Source organism: Phascolarctos cinereus, unplaced genomic scaffold (assembly GCF_003287225.1).
Source record: "Phascolarctos cinereus isolate Bilbo 61053 unplaced genomic scaffold, phaCin_HiC Scaffold_4;HRSCAF=312, whole genome shotgun sequence".
NCBI classification, from domain to species: Eukaryota; Metazoa; Chordata; class Mammalia; order Diprotodontia; family Phascolarctidae; genus Phascolarctos; species Phascolarctos cinereus.
This window is the reverse complement of record NW_027555847.1, coordinates 368,882,871-368,901,142: the sequence shown is the minus strand read 5'-3', so window position 1 is coordinate 368,901,142 and position 18,272 is coordinate 368,882,871. Positions and strand designations below refer to the sequence as shown.

General features: G+C 36.2%; 1 protein-coding gene and 1 non-coding gene across 2 annotated transcripts in view; both read left to right on the top strand.

Annotated features, from left to right (window-relative positions):
* The window catches only part of LOC144456543 (netrin receptor DCC-like), an 84,170-nt gene that overhangs the window by 50,444 nt on the left and 15,454 nt on the right, over positions 1 to 18,272 (top strand). The window contains exon 6 of the mRNA XM_078151763.1: positions 17,617 to 17,759. Coding sequence (XP_078007889.1) covers positions 17,617 to 17,759 — 143 coding nt within the window. The remainder of the gene's footprint in view (positions 1 to 17,616; positions 17,760 to 18,272) is intronic.
* Positions 10,080 to 10,186, top strand: LOC144457397 (U6 spliceosomal RNA). The gene has a single exon (XR_013486700.1). It is a non-coding gene; the product is annotated as a U6 spliceosomal RNA (small nuclear RNA).

Genomic DNA, 18,272 nt, shown 5'->3' with positions numbered 1-18,272 from the left:
AACATCATACCACTAGCATTCATATTTCCCAATCTTTGGCAGAAGACACAGATTTTGCCCAGATTGCTGAACTTTCTTGCCCCATTATGTGGTAACATTTCAAATATCAGATTTGAGGTAGTTTTTCTTTTTGTTTCTTTGTTTTGTTTCTTTATTTTCTTTTTGATCTTGGGCCCTTTTTTGTTTATTTTCTTTTTGATCTTGAGCCCTTCATACCCATTCCAGCTTGGACTCCCTTGGGATGCAGGATATGACAAAGGATGCCTTCATAGGTTCACAAGTTAGCAGAGCCCTTAATTGAGAAATATCTTATTGGAAAAGCTGTTGTTCTGAAGGAAGCAAGAGTTTTAACCAACATCAGCATCTTATTTACAAAGATGTCAATGACTCTTCCCATGGGAATGAGCTTTTTGAAAAAGCACCTTTCTGAATTTTTAAAATATGGACTTACTCCGAATGTTTATAGCTTTAATCTTGCTGTCAGGGACCTGAAAGGAAATGCAAGTGACATATTGTAGATTTCACAGCTTTAATTTTAATCTTGTCGCTGGGATTGGATCGTACGTTTGTTCTTATTTCCAAGTTCACTATATTTACTTCTGCATTGCTTCTCAGAAAGTGGAATGTTATTATCTTTGCAGTAAAGGGACTCCGACCAGGCTTTATTTCTTTTTCTTTTTTCTTTTGTTTTTGTATAGATGATGAGATGCAAGTCCAATTGGCCTCAAAGGGAGAGCCAAAAAACAAAATAGATTAGAGTACAGCTCCATATTCACACCAAAGAGAATAATATGATTCTCAGTACCTCTATACTTCTTAATATTATTCCCAAAGTACCTTCCAAAGGTTTTATCCTTCCATAACATGGGATATTGCCTAGCCAACTGAGTTTTGGGGATCAGCAAAAATATTTTCTGTTTCTATGATCATTGAGACTATGATTTTCTAATTTTAACTCCATAGTTTAATCCATACAACTTAGCAGTTAACCTCAGTTTTAATTTATGATCAAACAAAGATCCATTGATGCTTTTTAACTTTTTGTCTCAATTATCTCTGCATTTTTAATTGCAATCATTTATTTTTCCCTCCCTTTGACTCTTCTGAGATTCTTTTTCTCAATTAATAGTGATGGCCTACAATTTCACATTTAAGCTAGGATAGAGAATTTTAACAGAATGAAGATAATACAGCTGATTTATGGGTAGAATAAGGCAGCAGTTGTGGTCAATGACTACAGAGTCCACATCTCTCACCCATGATGAGGCTCCTTGCAACCAGAGCGCAAAATGAGGTAGAACAGGGTTTTCATTGTTGGTGTTTGTATTTCCTGGTTTTCCAGGGAAAGGTTTGAGCAGCTGGAAGACTTGCTAATTAAGTGAAGGTGCTCTCAAGCTGCTGTCCCAGCTCTGACTACTGAGCTCCAGTGTAAGGTGGAAATGTAAAAATAGTTATGAGGAAGAGCAAAACACTGAATATCAGAATACCAGAGCAGAGAGGGACAGGAATAGAAGATAATGAAGTGATGTTAAGGAAAGCATCTTGGGAATGATATCACTAGAGTTTAGTTTCATTAAAGTTGTCTGGGGAAAAAAGTTCTAGGGGAGTTAAAGATTAAGTAGTGAGAAAAGGGGGGTGCGTATAGAAATATCAATCATTTTATAAGTTCAACAGTTAATGGAAGAAGAGAAATAAGCCAGTGACAATAATAGTTAACCTTTTGTTGTCGTGTCGTTTTTTCAGTCTTGTCTGACTCTTTGTGACCCAATTTGAGATTTTCTTGGATACATTTCCTTCTCCAGATCATTGTACGGATGAGAAAATTAGGGCCAACAGGGTTAAGTGACTAGCCCAGGCTGTATTTGAATTAGGGGAGATGAGTCTTCCTAACTCCAGGCCCGTATCTTCTTTGAGAGAAGAGGAGATATGAAACTGACTTCATTGGTATAGGGAGCTCTCCAATAAAGAAATTCCTCCCACCAATGTAGATGAGCAAGAGTTTCAGAGAATTCTAGAGAAAAGTTAACTGATTTGTTCAGGGTCACATGGCCAGTGTGTATCAGAAATAAAACTTAAGTGCCGGTTGGTCTCACTCTGAAGCTAGCCAGCTCTCTCTCCTCTCCCAGACATAAGTATTATTATCCCCATTTTATACATGATCTAGAAGAGGCTTGGTGACTTAAATGAGAGTTACACAGTTATTGTCAGAGCCATCAATAGAATAAAAATCTTCTGATTTCAAAATCATTATTCTTTTCACTTCAGTACAGCTAAAGAGTAGCCAATGGGGTAGCTGAGTCAAGGGAAATTATTTTAAAGGCAGAGAAAATTCAGTCATCTCTTTTTTTTTTCTTCATGTCTTGTATTTAGAATTATTTTGAGAAAATGAGTCCATATTCCTTCCTTAGTAAACGTCCTTTTTCAGTATCTCAGTGCCTAAGGGTTATCATTCAGATCATTACATGTGTATTTCTATTTGTGTTAGTGTAGAGAATGGGGGAGAATAGGATGGATGAATGAATGAATGACAAAGGATTGACCAATGATCCAAACACTCTGCTAAGCACCATAGATAGAAGGAGAAAAGGAAGACAATCTGCTTTCAAGGAACTAATAACCTAATTTGGGAAGATAACAAATTGAAGAGGATTCAGGTTCAGCTGAAAAAAGGATGGAAAGGCCAGGAAGTTGTAAGGATGAAAAAAGTACGTCATATGGCAAGGTCTAGAAACATTTAGGGTACATCTTGGTAGATAGGGTAGATACCCTAGAGGACAAGAAGCCTAGAGGGGAGTGGCTCATCATAGTAAGGAAAGGGGGAGCAAACCTGAGGGTTGGAGTGGACAAGGGATTCAAGATTTTATTTTCTTTTGGTTTTGAGGGGAGTGGAGGGTATTAACACCTAGCCAGTATGAGAAAATGATTAGGGATTATTGGTAGAAAGTTTGGGGGGCAGGTTCTGGGTATCCTGGGACAGGAGAAAGCAATGGTGACCTAATTGGTGTCTATTTCTGTTACTGAACCAGGAATCTTCTAGACATTTTTTTTTGTTAGTTAATGCCTAATATTAGTGTGTTTACTTGTAAGCTGTGTTTTTCTTCTTTAAGTTGGCCACAGAAAGAAAAAGTCCACTTATTTTTAGGTTCTAACTAATTGGGTTCCAATTTAATTGATGTTTTGATATAAAAAAGAAGTTCCTTTCTTCACCTTGCATATTTAGTTGCCTACAACATGAACTATATTAGGGATTTTGTGAGTCTACAAAAGAACCTGACTTTGATTAAACCAAGTGAAAATGATGATATTTATGCAAAATATAAAATGGTAACCAGTAAAGCAGCCCACTTCATGCTAATAAGATGTTTGGGGAAATATGAGTTAGGATGGCATTGTAAGTATTCCACATTGTGCCTGCAACTGGAGGAGGCTGGCATCTGGGTCTTTACAAGATTTTCCCATTATTTCTGGACAGAAAATAGCCCAATGCCATTTATTCTTATTTAGTGAATTGTGAATATGATTTTTCTGAAGGCTGAGGTAGATTGTAGTTCACTGTCACTAATTAATGATGTCAGAAATCAGGAACAATGAGAAATTAAAGGAGGTTATTTGATGTGTTATTTTTAAATGAAAATTTGCATATGAAAGGTGACTCCTTCACTGGTACAAAAGAAGAGACTTTCACTTACTAGAAATAGTCTGTTAGCCTGTGGTATAAAAATCAAAATAATAACAATAACTAGCTTTTAGATAGCATATTAACATTTGCAAAGTGCTTATCTTGTTTTATCCTCATAACAGCCCTGGCAGGTAGGTGCAATTGTTATCTTAATTTTACAAATGGAGAAGTTGAGGCCGGTAGAGGTAAAGTGACTTGGGTCACACAGCTAGTAAGTATCTGAAGCCAGATTCAGGTTTTAGAGGTTCCAAATCCAGTGCTTTATCCAGTATGTTATTGTGCCACAGAAGGAAGCTGGAAACAAAGTAAAACAAGGATGGTTATGCCCAGAAATTTTATTTGTAGTGCATGTCTTTTCTGTAAGAATAACACTGGTATTAAAATAATTTAGGTTGTCCACAAAGCTACCCAAACTATGAATGAATACCTAGAAGGAGATCACCAGGGTTGGCAATAGAATCTCACATTAATAAGTACCTTACATCCTCAAATGCTTGCTATTTCTCTCGTCTTTCTCAGTTCTATGGCTAGGTAAAGGAATAATTCTAGTGCAGGATCACATATCCCAGAAACATCCCTCTCATTGTCTTCTTAAGCCAGGGACATCTACCCTGAGTAGGGTAAAGTAAAAAGATACTTCCTCCTTTTCTGATCTCTTCTCTTTTTATAGGGAGAGCCTTTGTTTGCATTAGATTAGAAATTGGTATTTTTACTTTGAGTTCTCTTAGGTTTCTAAATAGGTTTATAAAGGGCCATCTTTACAAAAAATAACAAACCTATGCAAATCGCACATAACTTGTGGAGATCCTCCCCATCCCTCTACTGTCTACTTTTGTGATCATTTCCTATATTTAGAGGCAGTTGGGGCAATACTTCATTTCAAGAGACATTTTCCAATACACGATGTGGGTTCAAAGTTAGACTTATCCCTACAAACAAAGTCTCAAAGGAACTTGAAGAAATCTTTCTTTGGAATTCTTTTCACTAATTTTGTGCTGATGATCCCTTTGGATTTTTGTCATTTCCTCAATCATTTCTTAGATTTTAATGATTTTCCCAGTAGTTTCAGTGTTAAGGTGACCATTTGCAGCCATGTTACAAAGACATGATATCCAAAAAACAGGTAAATGAGATAAAACAGACACTTTTTGGCAAATTGTACACACCAATCTAGGTTCTTCATTTTGAGAAGGGCCATATTACATTCTTGGGGAGGTGCCTTAAAAGAAAATCAAGATGTATTACAACTTGCACAGTTAATTATAGAGGTTCATAGACATCAATAGAATGGAGAAAGAGAAGATAAATATGAACTAGAGGATGTTTATAAAGGGGAATCTCTACTTGGAGTAGGAGGTTGTACTACATGACTTCCAACTCTAAATTCTTTTAATTCTATGTACTTAAATGATGCAGGAGAGAGGTTCAAGAACACCAAGAATATTGTACAACGTCAGATGCTGAAGAGAAGTTAAGGAGAATGAGGTCTGAAAAAAGGCCTGGATATGGCTGAGAACCAAGGAGCCTTTGATTACATTCTAGGATATGGTTTGGAAAGAATGATAGGGGGAAAAGCAATATTGACATGGTATAAGAGAGGAGATAGAAGGCAAGGAAATGCAATATGGAAAGGTAGGTCAATTTTTCCAGAAGTGAGATATTGAAAAAGAAAGGGATAGGATAGTATTTGTCCTCATGCAGTTATGAAGGAGCAACTTTTAAGATGTTTACTGTATGTTTTTCCATAACTTTCCAAAAAATTTTAAGTTTCTTAAAACCAACTATGATCATTGTTTTGTTTATGTCTCCCATAGCACCTAATAAAGGCTCAATAACAAATGCTTACTGAATTGAACTGAGTTGAGTTGATGGGAAAATAGATACATGAAGGATTTATAAATGACTTAAGTTATTGGCAAAATGGGACTGCAGCTCATTTTCTTATATGTCACTAGGACTCTCCTTTCCTACTAAAATATAACATTGTAGTCTGTCCTTACTACCAAGGGTTGAGAGCAGCAGAAAGGGTACAGGTAGAGAAGAGTGTAAAGAAAAAGGTGTGTGATCAAACAAAGGCCCTATGAGGATGTCTAACAAGCAGCAGGCTGGGTGATTGCCCCGAAGTGTTCTGAATGAAATTGTTCAGTTTGCTGTACAGCTAAGTCTAAGATGGCTTACAGAGAATGATTTTACATGGGAGGGCCTTCTGCAGTGAGGCATTGGAAGGAGCCTGCACCTGGCAGACATATATTATGTACCTAATGAGCAAATGAAATGTTTAATAACCCTACTGTGAAAATAAAACTTAAAGCAGTAAATTCACACTGAGACTGCTTACACTACACCTGATCCATACTGTTAGCCCATCTTCAGAGTTTCTTCTCCCTCAGTGGGACCTGCTGAGGAGAATAACATTAGAGCCAAAGTGCTGTTCATTCAATTAGCTGTTATCTCTGCATCAATTCATTCCTTAGTGCATCAGCTGTACGTGCTCTTCTAAAGGCTCCCCTGAAACCCACGGTCAACATGATACTCCGAAGTGGGAGGAAGGAGAAAGAGAGGTTTCAGTTTGTATAGTATTTAATATAAGCTATTAACTTAAATACATAGTAGCTTCATTCTGCTTTTTTGAAGTTAAACTGTTGTCTGTTGCTTGTCTGAGATAAAGGAAAAACTCCTTACTTTCTACTTTGCTTCCTAATTAGTAGTTTTCAAAGAGAATGACAAATTATTTTCTTGGAAAACTTCTCTTCAGGGCTCAATTCACGTACTTCATGAATGCAGCATTCTCTTGCCAGGGCTTTCTTTGGGATTTACAAGTATAAATGTGGATGCACAAAGATATAAGCATTCTCTCGATGGATTAATATACTCCCATAAAATCCAGAGAGACCCTGGGAGCCCATATGTGAAGTCATGGAGATGAGCTCAATTCTCTCATTACTGGAGTTTAGCACTAGAAGGACATTAAAAAATAATCCAATTCAATCCAGTTATTTGAGAATGATGTACTTAGGTCTTAGCTAAGTTAAATGTGATCATATAGTTACTTATTGTCAGGAAGAGACTTGAATCTAGGCCTCCTGAATCTTAGGCAAGTGATATTTCTGCTACATGATATTGGTTCTTAATATTATTAACATTGGCCATTGTCACCCTATTTTTAATTGTTTATTATATACTAGGGCAGCTAGGTGGTGCAGTTGATAGAGTTCGGGCTTGGAATCAATGACCTCATCTTCATGAGGTCAAAGCTAGCCTCACACACTCATTAGCTATGTGATCCAGGGCAAGTCACCTAACTCTATTTGCCTCAGTTTGCTCATCTGTAAAATAAAATAGATTAGGAAATGGCAAGCCATTCCAGTACCTGCCAAGAAAACCTCAGGTGGGGTCATGAAGACTTAGACACAACTGAAATCACTGACCAACAACAAGAAGGAAGTTATTGAATCTCTCAGTCATAATGTAAACAGCAGTGGTTAAAGCAAACCCTGGCCTCTAGACTCTGTGAAAAATAGAAATTGGATTTTTGTTTAAATGCCAAATTTGCATTGGAAAAGCAGTGCAGAATGTTTTCACCTTTTTAAAATGTTAAGTACCCATTCTGAGGTAATTACTAGTAAAGCATAAGCATGGAACCATTGCAGAAAATGATACATTAATTCAATAAAAAGCATTTATTAAGTACCTACTAGGTATGTCTCTCTTTTCCTGTCACAGAATTGTGTACTATGGGAGATAGAAGGAAACTTGGTGGTCATGTAATCCAACCCATATCTGAAAAAGAATCCCGTCTACAACATACCTGATGAGTGGTCATTGAACCTTTATAAGAAAATCTCTACTGAAGGGACATTCGCTACCTCTGAAGCATCTCAATATACTTTTGGAAGGCTTTAATCATGAAGAAATTTCCATGTTATCAAATGTCAGTGTTCCTCTCTGCAACCTCAATGCTCCTATTTCTGTCTATTCTGATGAACAGAATAAATCTAATCTTTTTTTTTTCCCTTAAGTCATACCCTCCAATTCTTGAAGGCTGCCACAGTGCCTTCAATATAGCTCTACTTCATGATTGTGCCGGCACAGTAACGTGCACATTCTAGTTACTCAATATGTATTGTTTTTGTTTTGTTTTCTAGTTAAAATAGATTCAAGAATCCATTCATTCAAACACTTATTGAGCACTTATTATGAACATAACACCATGGAATGAACAAATTTCTAAGATACCATTCTTACTTTCCTAGAGCTTTTTTTATTTTTTTGCTTGGAAGTCATATAGATACAAAAAGTCAAATAACAATGTTTTGTAGGAATTAAGTAGAGTTAAATAAAAATAGACACTATGACAAGAGGTGCCTTCTACATAGTTGGCACTCAATAAATGTTGATTGATTGATGTCACAAGTATGCCAAATAAATGGCACAGGCAGTAAAACTATACCTTATTTTGCTTTGACATGACATGTTTCAAAGAGCTTTCAACACAATTCAACTCAAGTCAGTTCAACAAATATTCATTAAATACCTACTTGACACAATGCCAAGCACTAAGGATATAAGTATTTTTAAAAATATATTTAATATTTTATTTTCCCCCAATTACATGTAAAAACAATTTTTAAACTATAGGGTTTTTTTTTTAATTTTGAGTTCCAAATTCTTTCCCTCCCTCCTCCTTCATTGAGAAGGCAAGCAATTTGATTTAGCTTTATATAGGTTTAAGGATATAAGTATTAAAACATATACGCACACACATATGCACACACATATAAACTATATACATGTGTATATACATATATATATGTGTGTGCATGTATGTGTGTATATATATGTATACACACACATGTGTGTATATATATATATATATATATATATATATATATATATATATATATATGTATATACACACACACACATACTAATATAGAGGTGGGGGAAAGGAGGGAGAAATAGTTCCTGAAACTTATATTCTATTAGGAAGGATATGGCATGGATACAAATAAGTATAGTACAAGGTAAGGTATCATAGGGAAAAGGAAAAATCCAGATAAAACATTAAAGAAACTTTAAGAGGGGGAGAGAAAGATCATTTTTAGCTGGGAGGATGGAAATTAGGTAATATTTCATAGAGCCTTGAAGGATGTGGATTTTGACAGAAAAATTAAAAATTGGAGAGAAAGAGAAAATCATTGAAGGGACTTTCCTTCTCCTAGACTAGATGGGAAAGCAATGAAACCAAAATGCACAAGTAAAAATATTCAAATTCATAACAAAATGGCCTACTCTTCACCAGGGACTGAAGCAAAGAAGGAATGTGTGATGATATTGATATGATTTGAAGTGTAGACTTAGAAAGTAAAGGGAGCTGGCCTCATTTTTTCCAATGAATAAGTTGAGGCCCATTGCTTTGTGGGGAGGGCAGGGTGGTATAGGTCACTTGAGGAAGGAAAAAAGGTTTGGAATAGATTTGGGGAGAGTTGGATGCTGAGTCAGTCTGGGAAGGGTAATAGGGATTATTGAACAGCGGAGAAGTCCTGTTGAGATTGTATAACATACATTAATAATGGATCAAGTCATCTTGGATTTGTGACCTCTTTCGCTGACCTTCAGCAGTACTGCAAGTAAGATAGGAGAAGGTGGATGGGGAAAGTAATCACTAGCTGGATTTGTTAAAAGGAACTTAAGAAATTAGGAGAGTGGAAGATAGAAGAGTTGCCATCATCTTTTGTTGAAGGAAATAACAATTGAAAGTCTCATAAATGGGGAAGGAAAAAGACAGATGTGAATGAAAAGATACACTTTTAATGTATACGTAGTTAAACAGTGAAAGGGTAATTCCTGTGATTTCTCAATAAAAGACAACTACTGGAAATTTGGATAAAAACCATGTAGGGAAGAGACTAGGATGGGGAAAGCAGAAGAGATCTCTCCCCAGAAAGAGAAAAGAAATGGTGCTACTAAAGATATCCCTATAAGAGAAGAGGGATAAGCTGCATTAAGAAATAGGAATTAAACCTTACAATAAGGTTCATCTGTGAGGCTTTTGCATATTAGGACATCACCTCTGAGAAAAGATTTTTCTTCTCGGAAAGTATCTCACTATAGGAGAACAGTGTTTGAGTTCCAAAAGCAGCCACCACCAAGAATGCAAAGATATAGAATCAGAGATAGGAAAATATGGTATTAAAATGGAAACCATTTTCATAGTAAATGTTGAATCAGGCTTAATTTTCTAGGATATAGTGATTCCTACCATACAATACTGCTTCCATCCAGTGATCCTCTCATGAATTAATACAGTTAAGATAAAGGGAGGGAGGGCAGAGGATAGGTAAAGGGGAGAGTAATGTATAAAAAAGCAATAAAAAGTTGGCTAGAAAAGAGTTCTCAAGTGCTCACTTTGGCAGCACATATACTAAAATTGCAATGATACAGAGAAGATTAGCATGGCCCCTGCACAAGGATAACTCTCAAATTTGCAAAGCATTCCATATTTTTTAGAAAATTTGGAATGCAAAATCTTATGGAAATAAATGTTGAAAACTAAAAATTAATAAACTAAAAAAAAAAGGAAAGAGTTCTCAAGACTCATATTTTAGAGGTTTAATAAGGAACACAGAGATACTGCAGAATGAACAAGTAAAGGTATACTCTGAGTTAGAAAATAAACTTCATAACAGGGAGGGAAAGATCAGTAATGATCAAAGTGAAGAAAAGCTTCTTAGAAAAGATTTACAGCAAAAGAAAGTTACTTAAAATAAAAAATTAGAGGAAAAGAGGGGAAGAAAGATTTGGCTTAAGTGAAGAAACAGAGAAGGGGAAATGGGGAAAAGATGTTTTAAAAGAAAGAGAAAATAATAATTTACATGAATTCAAAGAACTCACTATAGGACAGAGCAGACAAATTACAGGAACAAAATATTGTCTTGAAGAAAGGAGAGATTAAAATCAATACAAAAATAAATAAATGGAAGTAAACACAAGTGTAATAATCATAACTTTAAATGTGAATAGATTGAACAAACCATTAAAAAGGAAGGGCGAGAGCAGATAAGGAAACAAAACTCAACAAGCTTTTGCATATAAGACATGTATTTTGAAAAATGAAGATTTATATATATATATATATATATATGTATGTATATGTGTGTATATATATATAATAAAAATGAGATATTAGAACAAAACTTATTATGTATTTAAAATTTAAAATTTATTGTTTCTTAAAGAGGACATGATCATGTTATCAGACAAAGTAAAAATAAAAATGTACAATATCAATCCAAATAGTAAGTCCTCCCCTAGAGCAGTTTCACAACCATCTGAGTCTTCTAACGCTGAATGATTCTTCTTAAATCCTTTTTTTTTCTTTAAACATGTTAAGAGCATCACTACAGCAGTCATACTGCCTAACTTCATCCCACTCTCTCACTGTACTGCTGGTCGACCTGTCACTTGTTCTGCCCAAGTTGTCATGGGTAATATGCTGCAGTCTACATTCAACTACCACACATTTTTTTCTATTGCCCTCTGAGTTACTCACAATTTTTATTCTTTGGAAACCACTTTGATCATTATTTGTAGCTATATAGCATCTCTGGGAGACTACTGGTCCTGAAAAGATGAAGTTTTATGTCAGGAAGCTCGCTGTGATCACTGAAAATATTTTGTAACTTGTAAAATTGAAAGCAGCCCTGTTTTCCAAATATTTGGTTCTGAGTCCAGTAGATACTATTAAATCCTACTAAATAAAGTGCTATTCCCTTAGCATAAGTAATCTTTTTTTTTTTTTTTAATGAGGCAATTGGTGGGTAAGTGACTTGCCCAGAGTCACACAGCTTTTTAATGTGTCTGAGGCCAGATTTGAACTCGGGTCGTCCTGACTCCAGGACAAGTGCTCTATCCACTCTGCCACCTAGCTGCCCCCTCTAATCCTTTCTAAATGTGAAAAAATAAAAAGAAGAAGAAGCAGCAGCTAGGTGACATAGTGAATAGAATGCTAGGCCTGGAGTCAGGAAAACCTGAGTTCAAATTCTGCCTCAGACACTTACTAGCTGTGTGACTCTGGGCAAATCACTTAATCTCTGTTTGCCTCAGTTTCCTCATCTGCAAAATAGAGTCATAGCACCTACCTACCTCTCAGGGTTGGTGTAAAGATCAAATGAGATAATGATTGTAAAGTGTTTAGCACAGTGCCTGGCCCATGCTATATACTGTCAGTTGTGTTCTGTATATTGTTCTGACCAGAATGTGGCCAGTCATCTGTGATATCAACAACAAGACCAGAAATCATTTGATCACTCAAAGAACTTTGAATGTGCTGCCATCAGTGCTATTCAGAGACTCTGTATTCACCCAAAAAGCAAAGGAATGTCTGTAATGGAAGAAAGAAAAAGGCAATTGCCCCTGTAGGGCTGCTTTCCTATTTTTTTTTTAAAGAAGGGTATAAAGCAGGTAAATAAAGCAGGCCTTCCTTCTATTTCTCTTTCTTTTCACCCAGTCTCACCAACCCAGTATTTTATACACCATGGGAGTCTGTGACTGCTTCCTCTTGGAAACCAAATTAACAAACCAATTTTTGTTTTGTTATTTTTTTTAACTTTTATTTTTTAGGAAACTAAAGGAAAACCAAACATGGGTTAGTAAAGGGTTCGCATTGTATACACAAGGATTATTGAAAGCCAACACAAATCCAAGCCACTAATTCAATGTGGGATACCTTTTTAAAGTTATTTTAATTGTATTTTTCTAAAAGACTAGAACCAATAGATAGGAATTAAAGGAAAGTAGATTTTGCTTAAAAATAAGAAAACTTTTCCAACTTGATGGAAAATATATTTCCATTTAACAGAAATTCTTGAGCAGCAGCAACAACAAAACGCTTTGAATGTTGAGGAAGAATTCAAAGGTCAGTTCTATGTAGCAATTACTCTGGACCAACTCTCCCAAACCAAGCCTGACTATATCTCTCCTCTCAGGGTACCAAGGGGCTGGCTTTCTGTAATGCTATTAGCTTGAGCCTCTAAACTGTTATTGTTCCCCCCAATACTGTTAACTTCCAGTGGTTAACTACCCAGTTCCATTTAAGCAGTTAATATCAATTAGGTTTTACAAAGGAGTATTTATAGATATAGCAAGAACATAAACACAAATATTCCCTCCCCCATACACCTGGGAACACATTCTCCCCTATACCATCTCAGTTCCCAAAAGGAGTGGGCTCAGCCTGAACATAGTTCTACATAGCAATGGTATCACCAAGTTCAGGTCCAAATACAGCATAGCTGCTGGTCAAATCCCAAAGGTCATTCCTCAGGGAATTGATGCTGGATTGGCTGGCTCAAAACCCAACATGGACTCCACTCTCAGACCTGATGGCTTGCGCTTGTCATGCTTCAAAGCTCACAAAGTCATAGCTATCTCCAATCTCCATCACTTAACATGAATAGACACAATAGTAACAGAAGCACCAGCAAGGTCATTTAGTCATGGGCCACATCAACACACCTTGGTGGGAAGATAAAGGCTTGAAGTCTCTCGTTTCACAGAAGGTTTAGTCCTTGATTAAACACAGCAGGACAAAGCCAGACCAAGGTAAACACCCTGGCTGATGAGTGTCTTTTGCATGCGCCCCAGTTGTGACTCCAGAGACAATCAAAAAGCTTCCTCTTCACCATGCGATTAGCAAACTGTCAAAAATATCTATCAAGTCCACATGGGGATTAGATTGGCAAAGAGCATTTTTTAATTTCATTTTTAATTTATGGAATAAAACAAGCATTTCTATAACATAGTATAATTTTTAAAAAAACTGATTGTACAAGAAAGTGCAAATGTACCATGCACAATTTGCTATTCCTTTCAAATATACAACAAAATTATCACGTAAAGTTTTTCTTTTTCTTTTTTCTTTCCCTGGTACACTAAAGATGGCTACTATTAGACACAAATAGATGTGTGTGTATGTGTCTGTGTGTGTGTGTGTGTGTGTGTGTGTAAAATTATTTTATTCATCCTTCTATTTATCAGTTCTTTCCCTGCATGCAATAGCATCTTTCTTCATGTGTCCTTTATAGTTAATTTTGGCATTTATAATAGACAAAATAATTTATTCACTCAAAGTCATCCTTAAGTACGCTCATGAGGACTGGGTTCACTGGAAAACCTACCATTACATCTGCTTTCCTTAACAGAAATATTTTTTTCATCAGTCAAGACTTGGTTCAGAAAATGAATTATTCATTTCAGAGCACTAAGATATATAAAGTGAATATAGCAGATATTAAAGAGCTGAAATGAACTTTGGAAACCTTCTAACCCAACCCTCTCATTTTACAGATGGGAAAATTCAGGTTCAAAGAGGTAAAGTGATGGATATAAGTTCACATAGGTCCTCACTGGCAGAATCTGGATGTTAGGCCAGGTTTCCTCATCCCTGGGGTAGTACTCTATGTTCTGCCATACTGAAGTCCATCAATGTTTGTTCTTAAAAAGTGATGGCATTTAGAAATGGCAAGCCAAATCAGCAAAACAATCTGTCTTAATCAAAGAAATATTTATTGAGGGTTCATTATGGATGAGGCATTGTGTTGAGTGCTGGGCATACCAAGTTAAAAAAAAAATCTTCTGGCCTCAAAAAACTTCTGTTGTAATCATAGTATATAAATAATCATATCTTTGAAAATAAAAAAAAAGAAAAGCCATTCTCACATGTTATAAATTTATCTACTTAATAAAGCTTCAAATTAATAAGCTTAATAATTAAAAAAAAACCTTTCCATATTGGTTATCTTTTATCACACTACAGTGACAATAGCTTTAAAACTGAAGGAAGATGGAATAAGCATTTATATAGTACCTACTACGCAGCAGACACTATGTATGCTAAGCACTTTAAAAATATTATCTCATTTGATCCTTACAACGCCCTGTAAGGTAGGTATTCTTATTGTCCTCATTTTTTACTTGAGGAGACTGAGGCAAACAGCCATTAAATGACTTGCACAGCTTGTAAGTGTTTGAGATGAGATACAAACTCAGGTCTTCCTAAATCCAGGCCCATTACCACACTATTGTTCTTCTCTACCAATTTCCATTTCTCTATGAAGGTCTTATGTTTGATTGTAATTATTTATGTTTTAGGCCAATTAAAGTATAAATACAGTTTGCTGAAATACAAAGAAATAAGTGTGTAGTTTTTTACCATAGGATACTTCTTTCGTATATTCCTTTTGGAAGTAAAGAAATTTGTCACAGAGGCTATCATTTAGTTACACTGAGAAGCAAATATTTCCTTAAGGCTCCATGTATTAACACATTTCTAATTAGTCCTATTTTTAAAAAAAAACTTTGTAGGAGAACCAGATTCTGGCTCCCTTAAATCTCCAATGCAGATTTCCCTTGTCTCACACTTGTGTAGAGCTCCTGTAAAGTTTGTTGGTAGCTCCAGAGACAGAATGGGGCAGCTAGGTGCCCGAGTGGATAAAGCTGGGTGGTACAGTGAATAGAGCACCTGGCCTAAAGTCAGGAAGACTCAACTTCTTGAATTCAAATCTGGCCTCAGACACTTGTTAGCTATGTGGTCCTAGGCAAGTCACTTAACGCTATTTGCCTCAGTTTCCTCATCTGTGAAATGAGCTGAAGAAGAAAATAGCAAACCCTTCCAGTATCTGTGCTAAGAAAACCCCAAATGGGGTCACAAAGAGTCAAAACATGACTGAAAAAAGAATCAACAACAGTCATAGAGAGAATACCCTCAGGACTTCACTAGAATGCATGCTTAATGCCAAGCACTGTGCTCAATGCAGAGATTTTCTATAGAAATAAAAATGGAGTCCTTGGTCTCAAAGAATTCCCATCAAACTCCCTTATTTTACCAGAAAGAAATAGAACAAGACAGGTTTATCAACTTTGCCAAGGCCACACAGGTATTGTAGTGGCTAAGCAGTACTTGAAGTCAAAACTCTGATTCTAAGTTGAATATGCTTACTGTAACATACTAACTCCATTTGTTGGAACTAGGGATACATATAAGTACCTACTTCAAAATTTAAGCACTTAATGGGACAAAGTTTTGCTGTCATGTAGCTTCTAATGTTGGCCATTATTTAAAGAGATCTGACTTCAATATCAATAAGTTCCCATTTGCATTAAGTTAGTCTGCAAATATATGAAGCAACATTGAGAATCTGCAGAAAGAAGATGAGGCTATAGATGGCCAATGCTAAGAAAATTCCCAAATTCTTAGTTCTGAGACCCCTAATATTTGACTAGAGAATAACTGAATAAAAGTAGGAATAATGTAAGTTGCCATGTACTGGTCGCATTTAAATCTCATTTTATATTCTAATAAGAATATTTATGTAATTTTAATTATATATATCATATAGCTATATTAGCAATATTTATATATCTTTAAGAGAGGGGATTCCCCTATCTGGTGATTCCATGTCAGTCACCTGCATCAAGATACAGTTGTCCATCTGTCCTACCAAATAATTAACATCACCATCTTGTGGTGATGCCCTCAAACTGCAAGCATATGTTTCCTAGAGCTTGGAGTTAATTAGACCAGAGTTTAAATCCAACTTAAGACACTGAACAGTACTGAACCAAAACAATAAAGTAATCAATCCCAAGAGAGGGGTCCCAGAGCAAAAATTTCTCCAAGCCATGGTCTTCTGTTATAGACAGCTTTGTCAAGAGACGGTGGCTTGTGGAGAAAATGGTCAGAGAGAAGAAAGTGAAGACTAGATGACCATACTAGAGGGATTAGACCAGATTATAACTTTGAGAACCCTTCCAAATCTAGTTTAAGGATTGTATGACCCTTAGCAATGGAATTTTATAAGAAATATTCTATATCCTCTGAAATGCCTAGTATAGAACTGAGCATATAGTAGGCACTCAGTAAATATATGCTAATTGTTTTATTGGTTCTTTAAGTCTTCTGGTTCATTCCCCCTGTCTTGGGAACATCCTATTTTGCATGGCAACATTAATAAATGCTTTGCACATCCCTGTAAACAATGGTTTATCTTTATCCTAACTTGTGTTTTATAAGTTACTATAGCTGAAAAAAAATTTTTGATCTAGTGGACAACATTCAAATGGTTAAAACATATGTATATATGTATGTATGTATGTATGGTTAAATAGAAAGTGATATTTGTATCATTCCTATATAGGATTTCATGATGCCTTGAGCACATTAAGTACTTAATCAGTGTTCATGTGGAATGAATCTAATTCAGCAAAAGTAAAAGTTTTCTGATTCACTCCACATGCCCAGAGTCAGTGAGCTATTATTATACCAGGTAGAAGAATGTCACTTAGGATATACTTAACAATGACTTTCATGAGTGCCATAGATTAGAACCTGTTCCTGAGAGAAGCTGGGCTGGCTTGGACTTCCGCTCCTTCAGAAGGAATTAAGGATGCAATCTTTAAGGTCTGCTAAGTTGGCCACAAGGGACTATGTTTCAACGTATCATCCAAAAGCCATTCTTAGAGTGAGGCTGACTTCGCTTCCCACCCCATCGTTCTTATCCAGAGACCTGCACAATTCAGGTCCTCATTTAGGGATCTGGGCACGCAGCTTTCCAGTCTAGAGCTGCAAAGTAGCGGAATGAGCTCACCTGACACCATGGAGGCTGATGAACAGCTTGGAGTTTCAAGGCAGCCCTTGGTGTAATTTGAAGTCCACTTGAAATTACCTCTGACTGGAGAATTTTCATCTACTGAAGAGTAGCTTAATTAGTTAGCCTCCCTTTCAGAAGACATTTTTTTTAAAGACTCTGAATCTCTCCTTACAGAATGACCAACAAGGTAAAACTAGCCCCATCTAGTAGGATTTGACTTGTACACTTAAGATTGTTCTCCAATAGGTGATGTGCATAGATTGTACCTCTGTGTGTTTTCTCTCCTAGGTCCTACCCTGACCAAGACTCATGTGAAAACAGCTTCCCTCGGATTAGCAGGAAAGGCCAGGTCTCCTTTGCTTCCCGTGTCAGTACCCACAGCCCCTGAAGTGTCTGAAGAAGGCCACAAGCAGCTGGAGGATCCAGCCAGCGTAAGCACACTTGTCAACTTCAACCTAACAGTGCCACATACTGCCTCGTAGTATATTCAGGAGGAGAAAGAACCTTCACAGTTACTTTGTTTTTTCTCCACTGTACTTGATGATTAGAAGTCAAATAACTAGAATATAAACTCCTTTCAGGAATTTATTTTTTAAGTCAGGGAATTAAATTAGGTTTCACAACCTAATTTTCTTTACCTTCCACATCTGTATCTATAGGACCATTGCCAATGATGTTTTAAGATTGATTGATTCTAAGCCCCTGCAAGACCGTAACTATAAAAAAAAAAGAGAGAGATGGAATTTTCAACTTTATTTCCTATTTATTAAGGCAGAGGAATATACTAATTAAGGTCTTTGGCAATGATTTTCAACCGGAAAAAAAAAGGTTGCAACAGGAAGGATTCCTACTTAACAGCACTAATAGCTGGCATTTATATAGCACTTTAAGGTCTGTGAAGTGCTCTATAAATAACATTATTTTACTGTCAGAACAACCTTGGG